This window comes from Desmodus rotundus, chromosome 12, assembly GCF_022682495.2.
Source record: "Desmodus rotundus isolate HL8 chromosome 12, HLdesRot8A.1, whole genome shotgun sequence".
Taxonomy (NCBI): domain Eukaryota; kingdom Metazoa; phylum Chordata; class Mammalia; order Chiroptera; family Phyllostomidae; genus Desmodus; species Desmodus rotundus.
The window spans coordinates 50,779,295-50,800,734 of NC_071398.1; the positions used below are offsets into that span (position 1 = coordinate 50,779,295).

Sequence of the window (21,440 nt, forward strand, 5' to 3'; positions counted from 1 at the left end):
AAGAATGAAACTCTAGGTTAGGGCTGAGAATTTCTAGGACAATAAACAAAGTAGAAAAGCTCAGGAGGCATTGCAAACTTGGCATAATTAGCACCCTGTACAGCTAAATCACATCATTTTTGCGGATCAGATAGCAAGCTCCAGAGCAAGAGTTCAACTGTGCTTGATTTGCAATAACAGTGCTTCCTCAGATCTCAGCCCTGGTTTATTATAGTGAAGATGCACTTGTGAGAGCGGGGGGAACCAGAGCTCCTAACTTAGGGGCTGGCAGAGAGCAGATGAGGTCAAGAACTTGGGGGGCTGAAGGAGTCAGAGGGGTCACCATCTCTGGTGTTGACAGACCCTAAGGGCAATGGGAAAGGGCAAAAGGGAAGGGACTTTTTTCATATATTTGCCTAATCTAAGTAAAAATGTACATTGAATTTTGAATGCTACTGTTCCTATGAGAGAAAAATTATGCTTTGACGTAAAATCGATAATCTGTTGCAAGTGGGTAGCTCTACAGCAGTTTGTTCACTTTGTGTTTGTAATCAACAATGGTACCTAAATTTGTACAAGCTGCAATTAACTCCCCTGTTAATAGATGCTGTCTAGAGAACCATTAAGAGATTCACATGTAATACTAAAAGGAGATGAGAACTTCCTGTTTTGTACATCCCCCAAATGTAGTTTATATCTTTAGCTGCTGCTATTTCTACCATACTGAGTTTGCAGGAATCAGTGGACTACACAGACATGGGGTCCACTCTTTACTGTCAAGGCCGGGTATTTGAAAAGCAACACAAGACAAAATCCAACTACCAATCTCCTATCACCTTCAATTCATAAAAGAGTATTTTAACACCTCCCCAAATAAAATCATCCACATTTCCCACTTCCCACAGATCACTGAACACTTCATCCGGCTCGTAGACTGGTGTTCAGAAATCACTGAACCACCTTCACATGTGACACATTCACACTGGAGAGGCTTCTTTTTCAAAAATCAAGTTTAAAAGTTTCTACAATTAACATTTTTATGTGGATTCCTAAAATTTTGGTCAATTTGGTTTCTCCAAATAAGAAATCAAAATTTGTGACAAACTAAGTGTGCTACAAAACTGAGGGTATTTCCCCCAATACAACAAAGACATAACCCACATTCAGGCTTGGAGCTCCTGGGTCACCTCTGACCCCGCCCACCTGCTATGACCCCCTCCCATGTATTGCTGCTGCAGAAGCTCTGCTTTTAACATCTGGATACTCATCCTCATCCTCATCCTAATCCTCATCTGTAGGTCCCTGCCCACATCTAAGACAGTGGACACATGACAGAGTTTTCAGGGCAGAATTCAAAGTCCTCCACCATCTGACCCATCAAATACATCCTGCCACAAGAACCACTATTTATCCACCTCAGAGCCCTGGACACAGACCTGCACACTTTGCTGGGCTATGGGAGACAAGGGACCAGGCCCATCCACACTTCCAGGCTGGCCTGAGTCTCATGGCCTCTGTGTTCTAGCCAGTCTAGCTTGTATTTGGTTCCTGTTTCAACGCCTTTACTTGGGTTTTCCCCAATGCCTGAGCTCCCCTCACCCCATGCTGCAGCTGGCCAAGGGCTCTGACCAATCAGCAGTCAGATACACTATTTATATGGAGGTTTATTTGTGCTGATTGTTGTAAGACCGAAAGCCTCCAGAGCAAGGGCCTTGTCTTGGTTAGCTTCATACTCCCCAGGGCCTGACCTAGGCAGGTACTTAAATGTGAAAAGAGATGCGGGCTAACTGCCACGTCACAAGTGACCTTCCTTCCTCCTTAAGGGTCAGCTGAAATCCCACATCCTCTCCCTTTGCCAGTTTCCCTAGTGCACTGCCTCTTACAATGACTGCTGTACCTGCTGGCATCACATGTGTGCCTACCTGGTGCCAGCACTGTATCAAGCACTTCATGCATGTGTGTGAATCTCACTCACTCCTCCCTGCACCCATTTTACAGATGAGGGAACTGAGGTTCAGCTTTTAGTTAAGGAAATGATCCCAGGCCACACAGCTAGCAGGTGGCAGAGCTGGGCTTCAAATCAAATTCTTGTCATCTCCAGAGCCTTTGTTCTTTCTCACTAGTCTGCCCCGTGGGTGTGCAACTTCTCTGACTCCCTGTTGAGGGACAGAAAGTTCTCCAGAATCACCCTGCTTCCCTGGCCCGCTAGGGAACAGCCAACATAACAATCTACCGAGTGACACGAGTGTGGAGTAGAAGAATCCCTTTGACTATGTGGATGAATTAGGAAATAGGTAGCAGTCACCCCGGCCACTTGTCTCCTCTGGGGACGTGCCTGGGATCCTTTCAGGGAGTGACTGGGGCTCTGCCACCCAGGTGGAATTTTAGGGGCAGAGGAACATACCCTGGTGGAAAAGGCATCTCTGCCATGAAATGAAGACAGCTTTTCCAGGAAGAGAGGAAACCTAAGCATACCTGGGATTGCGACTCATATTCCATCATGAGGTTCCTACGTCTGCGCCCTCTTTCCATTGCAAAAGTTGTTTTCTCCATCATAGGAAGGGAAAGATCCCGCTGAGGAAATCCTGGGAAAGGAAAGGCATCCTGAAGGAAAAGGCCCTGCCACCTGTACAGGCACATCAGGGAGCAGGTCAGAACGCAGGACTTACTTCTTCTGGGACTCCTGGTGTATGGCCAGCGCTCTCGAAACTCCAGGTCCCTGCTTCTGCCCCTCCGGTCCCATTCCCACAGCCGGTCTCGCTCCCGCAGCCAGTCTCGCTCCCGCATCCGGCCTCGCTCCCAGGCCCGGTCCCAGTCCCGGTCTCGATTCCAGTCCCGGTTTCGGTCACGATCCCATTTCTGGTCTCCATCCCAGTCCCGTTCCCAGTCACGATCCCAGTCCCGGTTTCGGTCACGATCCCAATCCCGATCTCGGTCATGATGCCAGTCCTGGTCCCAATCCCTATCCCGGTTCCCTGAGAAAGCCAGACGTTCAAGGAGTGAACAAAGCACTCTGACACACGGGTTCCCTTTTTACACGTACACCCCCAACCCCGGTCAGAGAAGAACACAAACCTTGCTCCTGCCTTCAGGAAATAGATCTCCAAATGGGGTCTCCAGACACCCAAGGGTGATCTGGATTCTCCATTATCCTAGACCTGGAACACTGTTTCTGGAGGCTTTGCCTAAGTGGGGCTTCCTTTAAAGCAAGTCCCAAAGCTTCAGACACTTTTGCCAGTTCCCCAGTTCCTACACTATCAAGCCCACACCCAGGAGAATGGACATCAGCCCCTCTGCTGTCTGGCTTACCCCAGTGATTCTTAATGTGTACAGTACAAAACACATGCCCTCCCCAAAAGCAATGCTCCTCTTAAGAAACTTTAAAAATGAAATAGCTTTAGAAGCAAAGGGGTGAACTTTGCCCCTCCTGGGATATGGGCACAGCTTGAAATAGCCTACTGCAAATTTCCAGCTTGAAATACTTCCATCATTAAAAAAATATACATTGTACCCTAGCTGGTGTGGCTTAGTGGATTGAGTGCTGGCATGTGAACCAAAGGGTCACTGGTTCAATTCCCAGTCAGGGCAGATGCCTGGGTTGTGGGCCAGGTCCCCAGTAGGGGGCACATGAGCAGCAACCACACATGGATGTTTCTCTCCCTTTTTCCCTCCCTTCTCCTCTAAAAATAAAGTTAAAGTACACACACACTGCATTTTGCTCCATAAATTGGTGTCTGCTTTTGATGTAAAAATGCCTCATTTTGTCATCAGTTAAATCAACATTCCCCTCAGATCTCTGAGCAGAAGCAGCTGCCCTGGGGAAGGCAGGGCTGCCTTTATTGGGGTCTAGATGCTCACCATGCACCTGTAAACATTGGGCAGACTGGGCTGAAGTTTGGAAATGGTCCCATGGTTGGCATAACCTTACTGGTTACTCACTGTAGAAATAGGCAGAGCGTGGGGGTGGGGATTCCGCTCCCTTCCGGCCCATGCCGTCTTCACTGTGGATGTCACTGCTGTTGTCTGAGAGGACACCAGACACCTACTTAGTGTTTGACCATCTTTTGCCCACACTCTCACAAGCTCCCCCAAGTGGTGGAAAGGACTGTCCCACCCCATCCCCCAAATAACTCCACCTCCATGAGAAGCTTGCGTGAGCCCATCACACTTCAGCTTCCTACCATACCTGGGTGGGGACACGGCTGTAACCGTGCCTTCCTCCTCTCTAACTGCAGCCACATACAAGTTCCTGGGGCACCACACCCATAGGTCTACAGAAACTGGGGCCAGAGCACAAGGTACGTGCCAGCTCCTCACAGAACCCCTTGTACTGAAGTATCTCCTTTCCCCTACACCCCAGGGTGGTGGGTGGGTGGTTTCTAACCAGGGACATTGGCCATACCACATTTGGTTGTCATAGCCGGGGAGGGAGGTACAACTGGCATCTTGTGGGTAGAGAAGCCAGGTGCCACTACACACCCTATGACAGGATACCCTCCCACAAAGAGGGTGATCTGGCCCAGAACATGCGCAGTGCTGGGGCTGAGAAGCTGGGGGCATGCAGCCTCCTGGCGGCCCCATCATCCTCGCAGTCTCACCTTCCGGCTCATACATCTCCTTATATTTCTCCAGCAGGGTCACAAGCTTTTCACAGCTCTGGGGCCGTTTTGCTCGCACCCAAGGCTTGATCCTTTCTGGGAGGATGGTCAGGTACTGCTCAAGGACCAAGAGCTCCACAATCTCCTCTTTGGTGTGAGTCTCTGGCTGCAACCAATCAAGGCAGAGGTTTCGGAGTTTGATCAGAGTCTTCCGAGGCCCAACAAATTCCACGTAGAGGAAGTTCCGAAACCTCTGATGAAAGAATTCAGAGTCAGTTGCACCTTCTCCTATGACGGCATCCGGCTCCTTAGTCAAGTCACTGTCTAGCTCATACAGATCTGGGGCCCAAGACTTCCTGGGCTTGCTGGCAGACAAGTACTTTGGAGGCAGCATTTCTGTAAGTAAAATTTTCAGTGGAGCAACCAAACATGAGTCAACAGGAAAGACGCAGCAGCCCGTGACAGTCAGTACTCAGGGACCTGCAGATTGTAAGGAGATATACACATGTCCCAGAAGTTGAGGAGCAGGCAGTGGCACAGGGCTGCCCTAAAAGGGGTATCAACAATGCTTTTGTGAATAGGCGAAGGCAGGCAAGAGGTGCGTAAATCCCCCAATACCCAGACATGGGACGCCAAGTTGCAGGCATGACCTCTGGGCCCCGCCCCCAAAACTGAAGGAGTTAATTCTGCTAACTGATTTTGTGACCCTGGGCAACTTAACATCCTAGAGTCTGTCCCCATATCTGCAAGTAAGGAACAATAAACCCACCTCCCTTTTAGAGCTGTGAAGCTTCCATAAGCAAATAAACCTAACAGGCCTCACCACCCAATGCCTGACATAGTGGTCATGTCAAGATGCTAGCCATTACTAGAACTGGATGTGTTTTTTTCTTAGCAAAAATGGATAGAGGGCATTAGGGGACACGGCCAATCCTGTCATTTCTGAGCATTTCTCCCAGTAATGTCATTGTTAAAGCGGCAGACATGTAAAAGATAGAAGGCCGCATGACCTGCTAGAAGTGCTCAGCTCCAGGGAATATGATTGTAGGAAACTCTCTGCACCTGTGCTACTGTAGAAACTGGTAAATTCAAAGTCAATAAAATGAAAAATTCAGGTCCTCAGTCGCATGAGCCACATTTCCAGGGTTAGCGGCTCCTATACTGGACAGTACATAACATGACCATCACCGTGGGATGTTCTGTAGGCCAGAGCAGCTGTCCAGTGTCTGAATCTGCAGGTGTCTGTCCCTGAACCCAGCTGCAGGCTTGTGCTAACACCACTCCCTTGGTTATCTTTCCCGAGACTCACTTCATCTATTGGGTGTTCCAAACACTGATTGTATTTAAATGTTGGGAGTTAACTTGCCTGTCTCCCACAGGAGCTGTAACCCCCATGACAGGACCAGAGATGACCGCCTGACACAAAGCCAGGTGTCCACACTTAACAGCATGCTGAAGGTGACGTGTGCAACCCGGTTTACAACTGGTTTTAGACACTGGCTTGCAGAAGCGCAGCAGTTCCAGGGGAGGGAACATCCTGGCTTACCCTCTCTGCTACTGCCCCAGAGAGCATTCTGGAGGTCACTCGCCCTAACCTGCCCACTTTTCTACCTGCCCCTTCCTGGATGAAAGCACTGGTAGGTCTTACAATAGGGCCTTGTACACTGGTGGGGGGTGGGGGATAATATGAAATACTGGTAAATCCACAGAAACTTTATGGAGGTGGCAAGGCTACAGCATTCATGTAAACAGTGGGGAGGAGACTGAGTGACCACAAGGCCTCTCAGTGCTATGCACAGGCCTCTGCCTCAGCCTTCCAAAGATGTGCTGTCTCCAAATAATCAGCTTTCTACTTTGATAATCTTCTGTATTATTTCATTTATTTGCTTAGCTGTCTTAATTTTTATCTGCTTCCCTTAAAAAAAAAAAACGCTCTTAAAAAAAACAACTTTTTAGACAGTATAAAAGCTGATTTTCAATCCTTCTTTAACTGTCATGCAACCAATGAAGGCCATATATTCCCTTCACTTACACCATTTTACCTGCATGTAAGGTTTATTACGTAGCCTTCTATTACTGGTCAGCCACAACTGGTGTTAAGAAAGTAAGGCAATACCAGGGGAAAAATCTCAGTTTGGGTGGCTGAATTAACTTACTCTGGCTTCACTTTTAGAGAAGAAAACCATATGCAGCAAAAATGTCCTGCTTTTGTTTTAAAAGGAAAGCTAGAAGTTTGAATTGCTCTTTAAAAAAAAAGTCTAAAGAAAAAAAGATGTTTCAATTATGCTGAGTCTCAAAGTAGACTATCATTGGGAACACAGGAGACGCAGTCCCTCACTCTCTTTGCTGTGGTTGGTGGCACTGTGCTGCCATGCACACGGTCCACCCACTGCCACCTTCCTCTGGCCTTGGTGACTTGACCCCTCCCTGCCTGCCTACTCTGTCCTCCCTCAAAAGGAGAATGGAGAGGAGGGCACTAGATAATACCCTGCTGAGTGGAAGAATTCTAAAGCCAGGGTAAGGGCAAGTGTCCCGGCTCTGGAGCACTGCTGTGACATTTTGGACAACAGCACAATTCTACCCAGGACCTGGCTCAAGGGGACTGCCCCTGACAGGAGCAGAGTCCTCAAAAGCCAACATGCCTGCGTGGAAAAGGGGGAGGGCACAGAGCCCACACCTGCCCTGTGGCATCCAAATTTAAGAAAAAATCTGGGCCCCCTGCAGGATACCAGCTCAGCCTCTCAGAGGCTACAGGACATGCTACATATGCAAATCACCTGTTTGGGAATAGGATCCTTTCTGGAACTTCAGAACAAGCCACTATCCACAGGAACAGAGTCAAAATGCCAGGGACCTGCAGATATTTTAAAGAAAGAAATAACATGGACAAACACACACAGAAGAATGTAAGAAAAGTGTCAGAGAATTAATTCTCCAAATGGCTGTGGACTTGGATATTATAAGGGGTGAGGCCTTTCACATCATCTTCAAGGAAAGGCCAATTGCCATGTCACAGAAACCAACCAGAGAAAAGAAATAGAAAGCTTTCAAGTTTTCATTATGAAACCAGACCTCAAAAATCCAAGGCAAAGATCAGTACTAACTGCCGAGCAAACTAACTCACGAAAGCAGACATAAAAAGCCCTAACACTATCATTATTGAACATCATTCTATACAGTTCTAGCCAATTACAAGAAAAATAAATCTGAGGCATAAAGAAAGGTACATCATTCTCTTATGTAAGACTGTCCGCTCAGAGTTTATAAATTAATGGAAGTAGATCATATACTAGGTGTCCTTAAATATGTATCACCAATAACAAAATTTTCAAAATAGGAAGAACTCCACTATAAAAATAAAGATTTAATGAAAATAGCACCACCCTGGCAGGGTGGCTCAGTTGGTTGGAGTGTCATCTCAATAGGCCAGAGTTGTAGGCTCGATCCCCAGTCAAGACACATACAAGTACCTACCAATGAGTGCATAAATAAAAAGGAATGACAAATTAATGTTTCTCGCTTTCTCCCATTCTCTCTCTAAAATCAATAATTTTTTTTTAAATAGCACCTACATGAATTAAATCATATTGTAATATAAAAGGCAGTAACCAGAGACACAGGATAGTTATGGAAGACATATAAATCCAGTACATTGAGGTTCTAAATCCTCCCCCATAATAAACCATTTTATCTATTAGAATTAAAAAAAATTATGAGAACTTGACAATGGCTCTAAGCCGACATGGAAGAATTCCATTTGGATCAATATTCTGAAAATTCATATGTCAAAAGGCCAGCAAGTCAAACACAAAATTTAAGAAATATATTAATATAATCTTGGTTCTTTTACAGTATGATGCCTAAGGAAAGATGAAGTAAAAATAACAAATGATGGTCTTGTCTATACCATCAAAGCCAAAATAATGAAAGAACAAAAAAAAAAACCCGCTTACTATTTACAACAAAAAGACTGATTCATTTAAGAATCATAATGCGTTTATTATACATAGTTGAGTATGTGATAGCCTATGAAAACGGGATTTAAAAAATAGTAAGGATATGTATGGGTTATTTTAATAAATAGGACTAGGAAAACTAGCCAATCATTAACTTGGGGGAAAAGATTATAATCTATATGAAAATGCTAAATCTAAAATCAAAACGAGTCCAGATCAGTGTGGCTCAGTTGTTTGGGCATACTAGTCCCACAAAGCAAAAAGTCATTGGTTTGATTCCCTGTCAGGCACATGCCTAGGTTGTGGGTCCAGACCCTGGCTGGGGTGCATATGAGAGGGAACCAATTGATGTTTCTCACATCGATGTTTTCTCTCCCTTTCTCCCTCCCTTCCCCTCTTTCTCTTAAAAAAAAATGTAAAATCAGCCCTGGCTGCTGGAGGTCAGTGGATTGAGCACAGGCCTATGAACCAAATGGTCACCTGTTTGATTCCCAGTCAGGGCATAGGCCTAGGTTGTGGGGTAGGTCCCCCAGTAGGGCATGCGAGAGAGACAACCACACATTGATGTTTCTCTCCCTTTCTCCTTCCCTTCCCCTCTCTAAAAATAAATAAAAATTAAAATCAAAATGAAATAGTAAGTCAAGACTACTTTTTATTATCCAAAAGCAGGAAAGGGCTCTTCTAACCTGATATTAAGGACAACCTTGACTTCCTACATACACTTCTCTATTACATTAATTTTTCCCCCCACAGGCATGTATTTAAAAAACATAAAGCACCTGTAGGTGAAAACTATATGTAAGACATAAAGGCTTAAAAAATTTGATAGGGAATCAAGTTAGTTTGTTTTAAAGAAAAATATAAACAGGCAAACACGACCCAGGAAGCTGAGGAAAATTGAGGGAGGCAATAAAATTTTCAGGAGCAAAGTATTCACATCATGTTATATAAAAACCTTCCACATCACAGGAAAGACTCAAAGGACTTCCTAGCTCATTAATAATATGACTATCTGAATGCCAGTAAGCATCCAGTCACAAGGTAATTTCCAACTTCTATGCCAAAAATTCACTCATTCCTTTTCTCAAGAAATTTGGGATGAGAGTAAATAAATTATGATCTTTGTTAAATGTGCTCAAGATTTTATGACCAGGCCAACAAAACAGCCCTTGGTCAACAAGAACACTAAAAAATGAAGGATTTTTAACAGAAAAATCTTAGAGAAGACAAATCTTAACTACTATTTCCCACAATGGCAGAGGAAATTCATTTCACAGTAAAAAATGGCCTTGGGAACAGAATAATCATGTATGTGTGAAGAAATTAGCATTCTCACATACTGCTTGTGGCAATATAAATTTTATGGAGGGCAATTTGGCTACTTATCAAAATTAAAAATGTACATATCCCGTCCTATAATTTCTACTTCCATGAATTTAATCCCAGAGATAGACAGTGATATATGATGCAAGAATATATGTATTGAAGTAATTGATAATGGACAAAATATGTTACCATTCATCTAGTGATTATGAAACCTTTTTAAATAGTGAGGCAATTGTAAACAAATGGATAGATGATCTCTAAGATAGTTTAAGTACAAAATAAGACACAACAATTGCATGGCATTTGAACAAACTACAAAAACAGATTCATTTACTTGGATATAAATACAAACCCAATGAAAAGGTTGGAGCTTTGACAAACTGGAGAACCCAGTTCCATTGGAAGCACAAACGTACAGGAATATTAAGAAAGGGAAAGACAATCAACTAAACTTCACATTCTATATTGAAAAATTTTGATTGTGAACTTAAAACACTCTAAATTGAAATGCAAAAAGTATCTTTTATTAATCATTTACTTTTTGATTTTCCCCTTTTTATGAGTAGTCTTTATAACAAGTTTATAGAGAAGTTTTCTTCTAGCTTAATTTGTGTGCCATATGTTTAACTACATTGCTACATCCAAAGACTAGGATACTAAGAGGCCTTTAAAAAGAATGATGTAAATCTGTATGTACTACTGTGGAAAGATAGTCATTATAAATTACTGGGTTTAAAAATACATATACACACATGCAGAACTCCTGGTGTTGTCTCATTTCAGGAAAAACAACAAATTTGATCAGTGGGTGAGCCTTGTCATTTCTACATTAAATATTCTCTGGTGCCTGAATGTTGTACTGTCTTTTGTGTTTGTGATCAGAAACTAGAACTACAAAATTTTTTGGAAACATGAAACATAACATTCTATTAAAAATTCTGTTTTCATTCCAACTTGTTTGATGAAATTTTTTAGTGCAATGGCCTTTCAAGAGCAGGATTTTTAAAAGTCTGACCACATTCAGGGAACAAGGGTAGGGACACACAGGAACCAGGTTCAACTCTGGTCCTAGCAGCCAACAAAGGCCACCAATTCCAGGGGAGGGAAGACAAGACAAATGATGGGAACCAGCCCTGGTTGGTGTGGCTTGGTTGGCTATTGTCCCATACACTGAAAGTATAGGAGTTTGATTCCCAATCAGGGCATATGCCAGGTTTATGGGTTCAATCCCTGGTCAAGGCATATATGGGAGGCAACCAATCAATGTTTCTCTCACATCAATGTTTCTCTTTCTCTCTCAAATCAATAAACATATATTTTTTAAATGATGGAAATCAGTAATGAAGTTTCTCTCTACATGGGCAGGGGTTATGGGTTTCTATCTGTTCTTCCATCTCTAAGACCTGTTTGTAAATAGACTGGACATATAAGCATGAAACGGGGTGTACAGTATCAGCACTGCACACAGAGTGCCGTGCATGAGCTGGACTGCTGAAAACCACAGGGCAGTGCCACTAACTGCTGGACAACAGGGTTGCCATTGTGGTGTGTGCTGAGGTATTTATGTCCCTGGAATATTTTCTAGCACTTTGCTTCTATCTCATGAAAACAAGAAGAGACCTGGCTGGTGTGGCTCAGTGGATTGGGTGTGGGCTGTGAACCAAAGGGTCGCCGGTTCAGTTCCCAGTCAGGGCATGTGCCTGGGTTGTGGGCCAGGTCCCCCAGTGGGGGCCGCTTGGGAGTCAACCACACATTGATGTTTCTCTCCCTTTCTTTCTCCATCCCTTCCTCTCTCTAAAAGTAAATAAATATTTTTTTTTAATGAGCAGAAAAGAAAAACATCTCCTCACAATGAATGTAACCGAGACAACCAAAGATGGACTTCATCAGGCACCCCTGCCAGAAAGAGTGGTGGTCAACGGCTTAAGACTTCAACTGAACTGGGAAGAACTCAATTAAATGTCATGCATCAGAGGCTACAACTGTGGCTGCGACACATGAGGAGACATGAAGCAACCCTGTGACCCCACTGCCTAACTGATGGCAGGCTCCCACCTCCATCAGTGCTGAGAAAAGCCCCATGGAATCTCCTGCAAGCCTGTTAATTACTCTGGTCCCTTGTAATGGTGCACCTGCATCAGCCTCTCACTCGTTCTACCTACCTCATTAAAAGGGGTTACACCTGAGAACTTTAATGTCAGGAACCCAGGCAGTTCCCGTCTTCATTTCTCAGGGGCAGAGTGGTGTTTGGTTTCTCTTCTCTCCTGGTGTGCGCCATCCTCCTGCCTGTCCACAGATCGACGTTCTCTACTTCAGCATGCACAAGGAGGAAACACTACCCAGCCCATCCTCACACCCCAGGCTAGGTACTCAATGCTGCTGTGGCTCCGTTCACCCCTGCTCTTCAAGTCTCCAAGTGCAACCATAGCCCACTCCTTCCAGGGTAGTGACTCTTATACTTGGGGAAGAAAGTGCACCTGCCTTTCCAGGTGTGACAGTGTAGGAAGACTGTGGTTCTCTAGGAAAGAGGCATTCCAACAAGCACTCCAGGAGCTGTATGTACTTTAAGAACCACTGCCCTAGGCTTCAGTATCCAGTCTGGTCCAATCACCCATGCACAGGTACATATAGACAAGAGTAGCTGTTGGGGTAATGATCTTATGTGGGAATGTGAGCAAGTAGTAAGTGACCACCACCCTACCACACCAGCCTCTGGTCTGTGAGGCATCTCCACATCACCCTGGGCTTACCTCTACCAATTAAGTGTAGCACTTACCACATTGCAGCAAAATTTCCTTATTGCTGTCCATTTTTGAGGGGTTTCCTGATCAGACCTAACATGAATGGACTGGGGAAGGTGGGGGCTGGAGATAGAGGGCTTCTGGTATCATGGTAACCCTGGCAGCAGCTTCACTGCACCCAGATGGTAGCACTGCTATGTTGCAGGCCAGTGTTATTCAAGTCTGTCCACCTGTTCTTGTTCTGATTCCATACTCACCAAGCAACCTTCCCATTACGATTTCGTCTCCCTTGTAGGTCTGCCTACAGGAAGAAAGTCTGCTAATCATACATACGTTTGAGTATTTGGGTCTCTGCCACAGTGATCCCCCCCAAGAAATCAATAAACCAAAATTGAGTGAACTATTTTTCCACACAAACTAATATGGCAGTATGGCTTATGTAAGGCTCCTGGGCTTCATTAACATGGATCAACCAACATAAGGTGAGTCCTTAGGCAAGGTAAGGTTCCTGAGTCTCCACTGGCCTGAGCACCAGACACTAGATACCCGGAGCAGTCACTGAGGTCAGGAATAAACCAAGCCATCCCCAAAGGCCCATTTGGAACAGCATGTTAGTCTTTTCCCAGGTGGTAATAAACCGTCAGTGCAGCCACCTACCTTGGTAAACATGTTTCCTTCCTCTACATTTAACTGGATTTCTCATTCAGGCAACAGTGAGGTCAGCAATTATGTTGCCCACTTCTGGAGACCCAAAGTCTAGCATGATCCTGTCCCAGATCAGGCCTAGTGTCAATGCTTACTGGTAGTATGAACAAGCTTACTTTACTCACTTCCCCGGGTAACATGACTCACTAAGTCTGTTCTGAATCCATCAGCAAGCCATAAACAGAGTACAGCCCTCATGAGTCTCTCTCCTCATTACCTCTGTCAAATCCATCCACTTCATCTACCCACTGCTGTGACCCTAATCCAAGCCACTATCTCTCACTCAGACCTGAGGGGAGTCTCACTGCACCGACTATTTCTGAATTTCTTCCCCTTCTGAACCCTGCAACCAAATGTCATTTCAAAAACAAAAATCCAATTAACATGTTATTTCCATGGTTAAAATATCTTGATGGGCCCTGGCCTGGTGGCTCAGTTGGTTAGAGCATCATCCTGTACACCAAAAGGTTGCAGGTTCGACCCCCTAGTCAGGGCACATACTTAGGTTGTGGGTTTGATCCCTAGTCAAGGTGCGTACAAGAAGCAACCAGTCAATGTCTGTCTGTCTGTCTGTCTGTCTCCCTCTCCCCACTTCTTCTCCCTCTAAAATCAATAAACATCCTCCGGTGAGGATTTAAACAAACAAACAAACAAAATCTCAATGGCTTCCCACTGTGCTTCAGATCAAGCCCAAGTACTTACCATAGACTTTAAGGCCTTTCACCATGCATACCCAGTTTACCTTTCTCCCACCTCAATCAAAGGCCACTCTACTCTTTCCTTTGCTTTGGGCATCGTGGACTTTCGGCTCCTCTCTGAATGCCTTAGTAATGTACATGTCCCCTTTTCTGGACACTACTCTTCCCATGACACACTACTATCTACTACCCTTCAAGGCTTAACTTCAACGCCCCTGGCTTTCTCAGGGAGGCCCTATATGACCTCCCCAGATTAAGGTAACTGCCTGTAGTGAATGTTCTCTTTGAAGGCATGAGTCAAACAATTATTTTTTTTCAAATCTTTCTTTACTTAATACATTGTGAGCTCCAAGGAAGCACTTCCTTTCCCACTTGGGACCATGTTTAATAGATAAATAATGAATCTCTCATGCTTCTTTAATCACCCAATAAGAGAGAAAGAGTAGGCCTGAAGGAGTAGCTAAGTGTAGGAAAAGAGGATACCCAAAAGGATGGCATGAGGCCAAGGAGAATTTCTGGCAAACATACAATCCACCAGAAGAGTCCGTGCATTCTCAGAGAGCAAAAACGGTGCCATGGCCATGTAGATGGGACACATGTGCCAGGATGAGGAAGGATGTGCCCACTCCAAGGATGGGGTGGCACCTTGAGAAGGGAATTCGGCTCACCTGGACTCAGCCACCTAGCGTCGTCTCCAAAAAGGGTAGAAATTCAAGGCAGAGCTGAGGGGAAAAAAAGAAAACATGAAACACCGAATTCACTTTGTAATTACTGGACTCCTTGGGCTAGAAATGACCCCACAACAGCTGTATCTTTCTCTCCCACACTGACAAGAGGTCAAATGAAACCAGTAAGAACAGCTTTCCCTTCCAGGATGGAAGGCCATGTGGGCATTGCTCTCTAAGGCCCATGTTGTACCCTGGGCTATAATCACAGCCTTTTTCCAATGATGTTATGTCCATGGGTGTGCAAGTGAACCTCCAGGTGTCTTAGAACCTTCTCTAACAAGCAAAACAAAACAGTAAAGACATGGGACTTTGGATTGTATCAATTTAAGAACCCCATTTCTCACTTATTAGATATGTGGCACTCGCCACCCTCTAAAGGCAAATGACACGTGTTGCAGGTTAAAAATTGGAGGGAAAAAATGGCTAAGAAGATACTATTATTTACTGCCAATTACAGGCCAGGTTCAGTGCTTAGCCCCTTTTGACTGTTGATTCTTACCACAGCGCTATTCATTTTCTAGCTCTCATTTCCCAGAAAAGCAGCAGAAGCTACAAGAACTCAATCTGGATGCTTGTGGCAAACTACTACAGATCAACCTCATGTCATTTTGAAAAAAACAGTACACCTACTGATATTTTCCATGGACACCATGAAATTGGACACAGGGAATAATGACATAGGTACCCCTTAGAGACATGAGATGACACTCCAGTTCTGTCATTAATAGCCAGTGAGACTGGGCCAGAAATTTAACTCTGCTGCAAATTTAAGTAATATAAAAGGACTAGCTTACACTAATATTACACTAAAGGACTATCAACATTAGGTAACGGTATGATTATTTAATCTTTGGTAACATTTTATAGATTCTCAACATTCTCCCAGGAGACTAACACTACCTGTTTCAAGTCCCTCTGTGCCTCAGGGCATGCGTTCCATCAGCGGCCCAGGGAGGAACTACCCAAGTGCTAAGGCTCTGGTTTACGTCAATGCTATCAGTCACTGGCGGATATATACGTCAAAAATAAAAAAAATTAAAATTCAGGGTTGGAAACTGAAGGTTGCATTCCTGAAGGACCCAGGAAAAAAAAAATTTCAACACTGGACACTGCAGGCCTGAAGTACCCAGCGACAGCGCCACAAGCAGCTCTGTGCAAGTGTAGCCCCTGCCTCCTCCTCCGCTGCTCCCCCGCCCCCCCCCCCCCCCCCCCGCAGGAAACTCCGCCCCAGGGCCAGAGAGCCCGCCTTGGGCCCCAGGCCCGCCCCCAGGTACTTCCACTTCTCCCTTTCCCACACCACGGCCCCTGGTGGCCATCTTCAGCTCCAAAGACTGTCCCACAGAATCTTTCCTTTGCGGTACCCCCTACTAACCCCCGATATTATACCCACAGCCCGCCTCCTCCGTTTGCTCAACTTAAGATCCTGCCTTTCCCCAAATCTATTACAATTCTTAAATTCTGAGCCCAACTCTCCCCCTAACTATGCAGCTGAATCTGGTCCCCAGATTTCCTGATATGACTTTGGCGCCCCTCAAAGGAAAGACGACGCCCACCGCCACGTCGTACGGCTTCCCAAGATGGCGCTACTGCAGCGAGCGCAGCAGGCCGCCAGATGGGCTCCTGCGCAGTAGCCAGCAGAGACAGCGATGGCAGGGAGTAGGCTCTGTGGCCACAGTTCCTCAGAACAACTAAGTCCCTCAGCCTGTCCCCAAAGCCCTGTTGTCACTCCAGAAAGCGCCTGTGTAGTAAGCCTTGGATGCAACCTCCAGGGCTCCCCTACAGCTCTGCCCTCATTCAAGATGGCGTACGTTCTGTAAGCGTCTTTCGCCTCCAACAAACTTGGCGCTAAGGGGGCTTCACCCCCATCTGTCACTCCGGACAAGGAAGGCCCTCCCTTAGGCCTGCCCCTGCAGCCAACCCTGCTATCATTCAAGATGGCGCCTGCGCAGTAAGCCTCGACTCCCATCTGTTGGCCAACGTGTACTGGGGTGGGCGGGGCTCCACGGGCCCTCCCTTGGGTCCGCCCCAGCAGCTCCACCGTCATTTACCATAGTATCTTTGCAGTAAGTCTCAGCTGCCACCTGTCAGCCAATATAGTGGTGGAGTGGGCAGGAGTGTGTGTAGCTCCCTGTCAGTTACTCAGAACAGGACGGACCCACTCTTTAGTCCACCCCCTGCAGGTCCACTGTCATGTAAGATGGCGCTGGCGCAGTAAGCCTCCGATGCCACCTATCCTCCAAGAAACACCGCAAGATGGGCTGGGGTCTGCACCACCCCCTACCATCAGTCAGTCAAAATATGTAATCCTCTCCCTCAGGTCCGCCCCCTGAAACTCCACTGTTATTGAAGATGGCGCCTGCACAGCAAGCCTCGGTAGCCACCTGTCGGCCACCATAGCGCTGGAGTGGGTAGGGGGCTGCAGGTCCCATCAGTCAGTCACTCGAAACACGCTGTCTTCCCTTGGGCCCAGACCCTACAGCTAGCCACGCTGTTATTCAATATGGCGCCAGCACAATAAGTCTCTGTTACTACCAGTTGAGCAACCTAGCACCAGAGTGGGTGGGGCTCAGCAGACCCTCCCTCAGGCCCACCCCCACAGCTCCGCCGGGGATTCATAATCGCGCATGCGCAGTAAGCCTTGGCTGCCCTATCGGCCAGTTCACGTATAGCTACACAGTGGGAGGGCCTTGGCAGGGCCGTTAGCCCCAAAAGACCGTACACAACCCTACCTGCTCAGCCCAGCTGACAGGGCACCTGGACAATACACCGTGGCTGCACCCCAACCCCTAGCACCCCTCCCAACCAAAAGATGCACCCACACACATCGCAGGGTGAAAACAGTCCTGAAAAGACTACAGGGTGAGCCTCTGCAGTCCCCAGGCACCATGACAGCCTGTAGCCCTGTTCCTCCGGACAGACAATTCCACAGCGGCAACATCTACGGCAACCCCAGGCATAGTGCCTGGCTTCACCAGATGCCACATGGACCTGGCTGATCAATCGGGCCACTAGTTGCAGCCCAATCTCAGAGTTCATACCCCATGCTAGTCAGGGTGGTACTGACACAGCAAGCCTCTGTGGCCAGACACATGATCAGAAAAAAGGTACGAGAAAGGCAGGACCCCACAGCCTTCAATCACTAAAAGAACACAGGCCACTACAGTCACCAAAGACACGGCAACCCCTGGCCCCGCCCCCTGTGGCCAACCAATCAATACTGCGCCTGCGCGGCAAGCCTCATCCACTCCCCCCACCAAAGATGGCGCCAAGGCAGGCGGGGCTCCACGAGATCTTAGCCCAAAGCACTTCCCAGTAACCACAGCTTTCGAGCCCGCCCCAATTCAGTCAACCAATCAGAACAGCGTCTGCTCAGCAAACCGTAGCCGCCCACATGGACCGGGGCGGAGCTCCTTGGCCCACAGAAAAAACTCCGTAGGCAGGACAGCTTTTGGCCCCTCCCCTTACAGCCCTTAGTCTCTCCCACCGCTGCTGCAGCAAAACAAGCCCCGCCCCCAAGCACAGCTAGGATGCAGAGTAGCCCACAAACCTAGCCAACCACGGACCCCGTGGGATGGGAGTCCAGCTCTGCAGCCCCCAAACCCAGCCCAGGAAAACAGGTGGACCAGACGAGACCGTGCCACCTATGCTCATTAGGGACTGGCCACCCCTTGAATGCCCACCCTGGTAGGCTGATGGTGACAGGAGCCCGCTGCGGCCAAGGCCGTCACTGCCCAGTCCCCTACTCCTGCAAGATGGACCAGCAGTCCCCCAACTCTGCAGCCACCTCCATCGGGCTGCCGGCCGCGCAAGATAGCACTGCTGCGGCAAGCGCGGCAGCCCCCGGCCGCCCGCTAGGACACTGGCCTGCCTGGACGCTGAGGGTCCCGCACCTGCGGCGTGTGACCTACGTGCCCACTTGGTACGGAGGCACGAGCGGGCGGCCGGACTCACCTCACCACACCGTAGGCACAGCCCTGGGTCCGACGGCCGGCGAGGCGCAGCCCGCGTACTAGCTAGCACACCCACACGGCCCCCAGTGCCCCGCAGCGCCACCAGCCCAGGGTGGACATATCCGCTCCTCCACTCCAACCTGGTCCTTCGGCTCCCGGGTGTGTGCGGAGAACCGCTGCCCGCGACTCCTTGTGAAGCTCTCCGCAGAGGTGGGGCTCCGGCACGGGCCAATCAGCAGCCGCGCGCCACCCTAAGTGGCCCCCAACCATGCCCCCAAACCCTGCCAATCAGAACACAGTTGCTGTAGAGACCGCTTGGCGCCAGAGCCCAAGGTTGACGTCAACGGAGCCCATGTGAGGGGCCCCAAGAGGGGTCTGAAAAAAGGGGTGGGGGCGGTGTACGACCCCAGACAAAAAAGGCAGGGGAACGCGGAGAAAATCCCACTAATGACTCCAAAATGCAAAACCAGTGACCAGGGGAAAAAAACGTACATTTTTCTAAAAATTTAAAGCCCGACGGGTAAAAACATGTATGTTGAATTCTAGACAAACAAGAATGCAGGAGACGAGACTTCTCTGCCTGGGACACACAAAAGACATGAGGCTCACTTATTAATAAATGAAGAGCTCTTGGAAACCAGTAACATAAAGACCAAACCAAGCTAGAAAAAATGGGCAAAAGAGGAGGAAACTGGCAATTCACAGGAAAATGTAAATGGCTGACAGAACGAAGGGACAAAAGTCCCGACTAGACTCTTACAGAAACGCTAAACCGAAACTCAGCAAGTGTGGTTCACAGGACCCTCTCCGCGAGCAGTCGCGCTCTCGGCAGTGTCTCCTAGCACACAGCAAGAGATTGGCAGGTGACAAGAGGAAATCTTATTAACTCAGGACAATGGCGAGGTAGAGCTGACTAATAAAGACCAGTGACTCTATAATAGAGTTAGTGAAATACACAACTTGATGAAGTTTGTAGAAATGAACTAGCGTTTTCATTTGTTTGTTAAGAGTGAACACCTATGCAGGTAAAACTTCTGGAAAAGTATAGAAGTTGTTAATTGGTTACTTCTAGGGAAAAGGGACTGGGTAGGGGGGAAGAGGATAAAGGAGGAGTTTTTCCCTCTTCCAATCCATACTGTTCGAATGTCCCTGTCAGACATGTATTTCTTCTCCGGTAGTAAATCAATAAATTATAAAAAGCTCATTAATGTAGACTCTGATCCAATTATTCACTCTCAAAGAACTACAGCAAAGGAAATAAGTAGAGATGTACAAAAGATAATATGCAAGCGTATTCATGGGACATTTTTACTAGAAAAATGTACTCTGCAGAAGAATTAATTTGTATTCTTATAAATTCATACATTGCAATTTTATGTGGCTAACAAAAATGTATGATTTTAACTTTAAAGGAAAAATTCATAAAATACAGTTAATTACAAAAAGCAGGTTACCTAATAGCACATAGAACATGATACCTCAAATTACAATTTATATTTAGTAAGTTTTAAGAATAAAATAAAATTTATACTTAGTAAGTATAAATATAAATCAGTAGTTTCTTGCTACATTAAGAAGCTCCTGGCTTGGGGAGGAGTAGTGTTTTAAACTCAAGTCTTCAACAGTCTCTTCTCACCCAGCAGTGCCATAGAAATCTTAAAGGCACCCGTAAAAGTGAATGTGGCACTACACTTGGATCAGAAGTTTTCAACTCTGGCTACACATCAGGGTAACCTGGGGAGCTGTTAATCACTGTGGATGCCCAGGGTCCCCAGAGGTGTTTGTTTGGAGCTCCCCAGGTGATACTAATGTCTAGTATGATTTTGGATGTGATTTTAATACACTCTGCAGACCCCACTCCCTCTCCTTTTCAAAGTTCTCTATCTGCAAAGTTCTCTGTGGATCCTGGATCATTCATTCCCATCAGATACCACATGCTTTAAGGACTCCTCTAGCTCCTATCCCTTTTTCTCAGCACTACCCCCACCCCCAAAATAAAAACCTTTTTGATAGAGTAGTCTTCTGTCACAGACTCAACAGCCTTACTGTACCTTCTCTCCCTACTGTGCCATATGGGCCTCCATTCCTTCCACACTTGTCAATTTCAACAATTCTCTATGAGGCTGGAGAATGAGTTCTTAATCTTACCTTGATCTTTCAGTAACATTCACCGTTTTCATTCAAACAAACAAACAAACGATAACATAAACCCGTGCTATCTTATTTTCAGTGATAACACAGCCCTGGTTCTCCTCCATGTCCACCACCTCTGCCCTGTCATCTTAGCTGACCTCTAAATGCCAGAAACCCAGTCACCAGACTTCTCCATCAACATCCACTCCCTAGGCAGCAGTCTCACCTGGTCGCGTGGTTCAAATACCACCTACACAACACTGGCTCTCAAATTTCTATCCTCTGCCACCAAACTCTCCATAGAAGCCCAATCTCATATATCCAAACTGTCTGCTTAACAGATGGCTCCTCCATGTGTCAACTCAAACCATTTAAAACAAACTATAACTTCCCTTTTCCCCATTTCTGGAAATTGCACCATTGTGGTAGCCAAAAGTCTCCTAGTTTTTCTTGATTCTTCTTTTGCCTACCACCAATATCCAATTCATCAGCACATCCTACTGACTCTACCTTGCAGCCACATCCCACATTTGTCCCAGGTTTTCCCTCAGCACCACATAACTGATCACCTACTCACTTAAACCTCCTGCTTCCACTCCAAAACCTTCCCTCCAATAGTCCTATTA

At 46.6% G+C, this 21,440-nt stretch overlaps 1 protein-coding gene across 10 annotated transcripts in view; it reads right to left on the bottom strand.

The window, feature by feature from the left end:
- Window positions 1–18,854, bottom strand: part of PEG3 (paternally expressed 3) — a 28,793-nt gene extending 9,939 nt beyond the window's left edge. For 2 of the 10 annotated variants that reach the window (XM_045203826.2, XM_024570002.3), the window contains exons 1-7: window positions 18,683–18,854; window positions 14,672–14,725; window positions 7,355–7,431; window positions 4,578–5,057; window positions 3,919–4,002; window positions 2,649–2,954; window positions 2,455–2,564 (exon numbers count right to left, since the gene is read on the bottom strand). In XM_045203826.2, coding sequence (XP_045059761.2) covers window positions 2,455–2,564; window positions 2,649–2,954; window positions 3,919–4,002; window positions 4,578–4,971 — 894 coding nt within the window. In that variant the 5' untranslated portion in view covers window positions 4,972–5,057; window positions 7,355–7,431; window positions 14,672–14,725; window positions 18,683–18,854. The other 8 variants (XM_024570005.3, XM_053915969.1, XM_045203827.2 and 5 more) reach the window with 8 other exon arrangements.
- Between the last annotated feature and the right edge of the window lie 2,586 nt (window positions 18,855–21,440).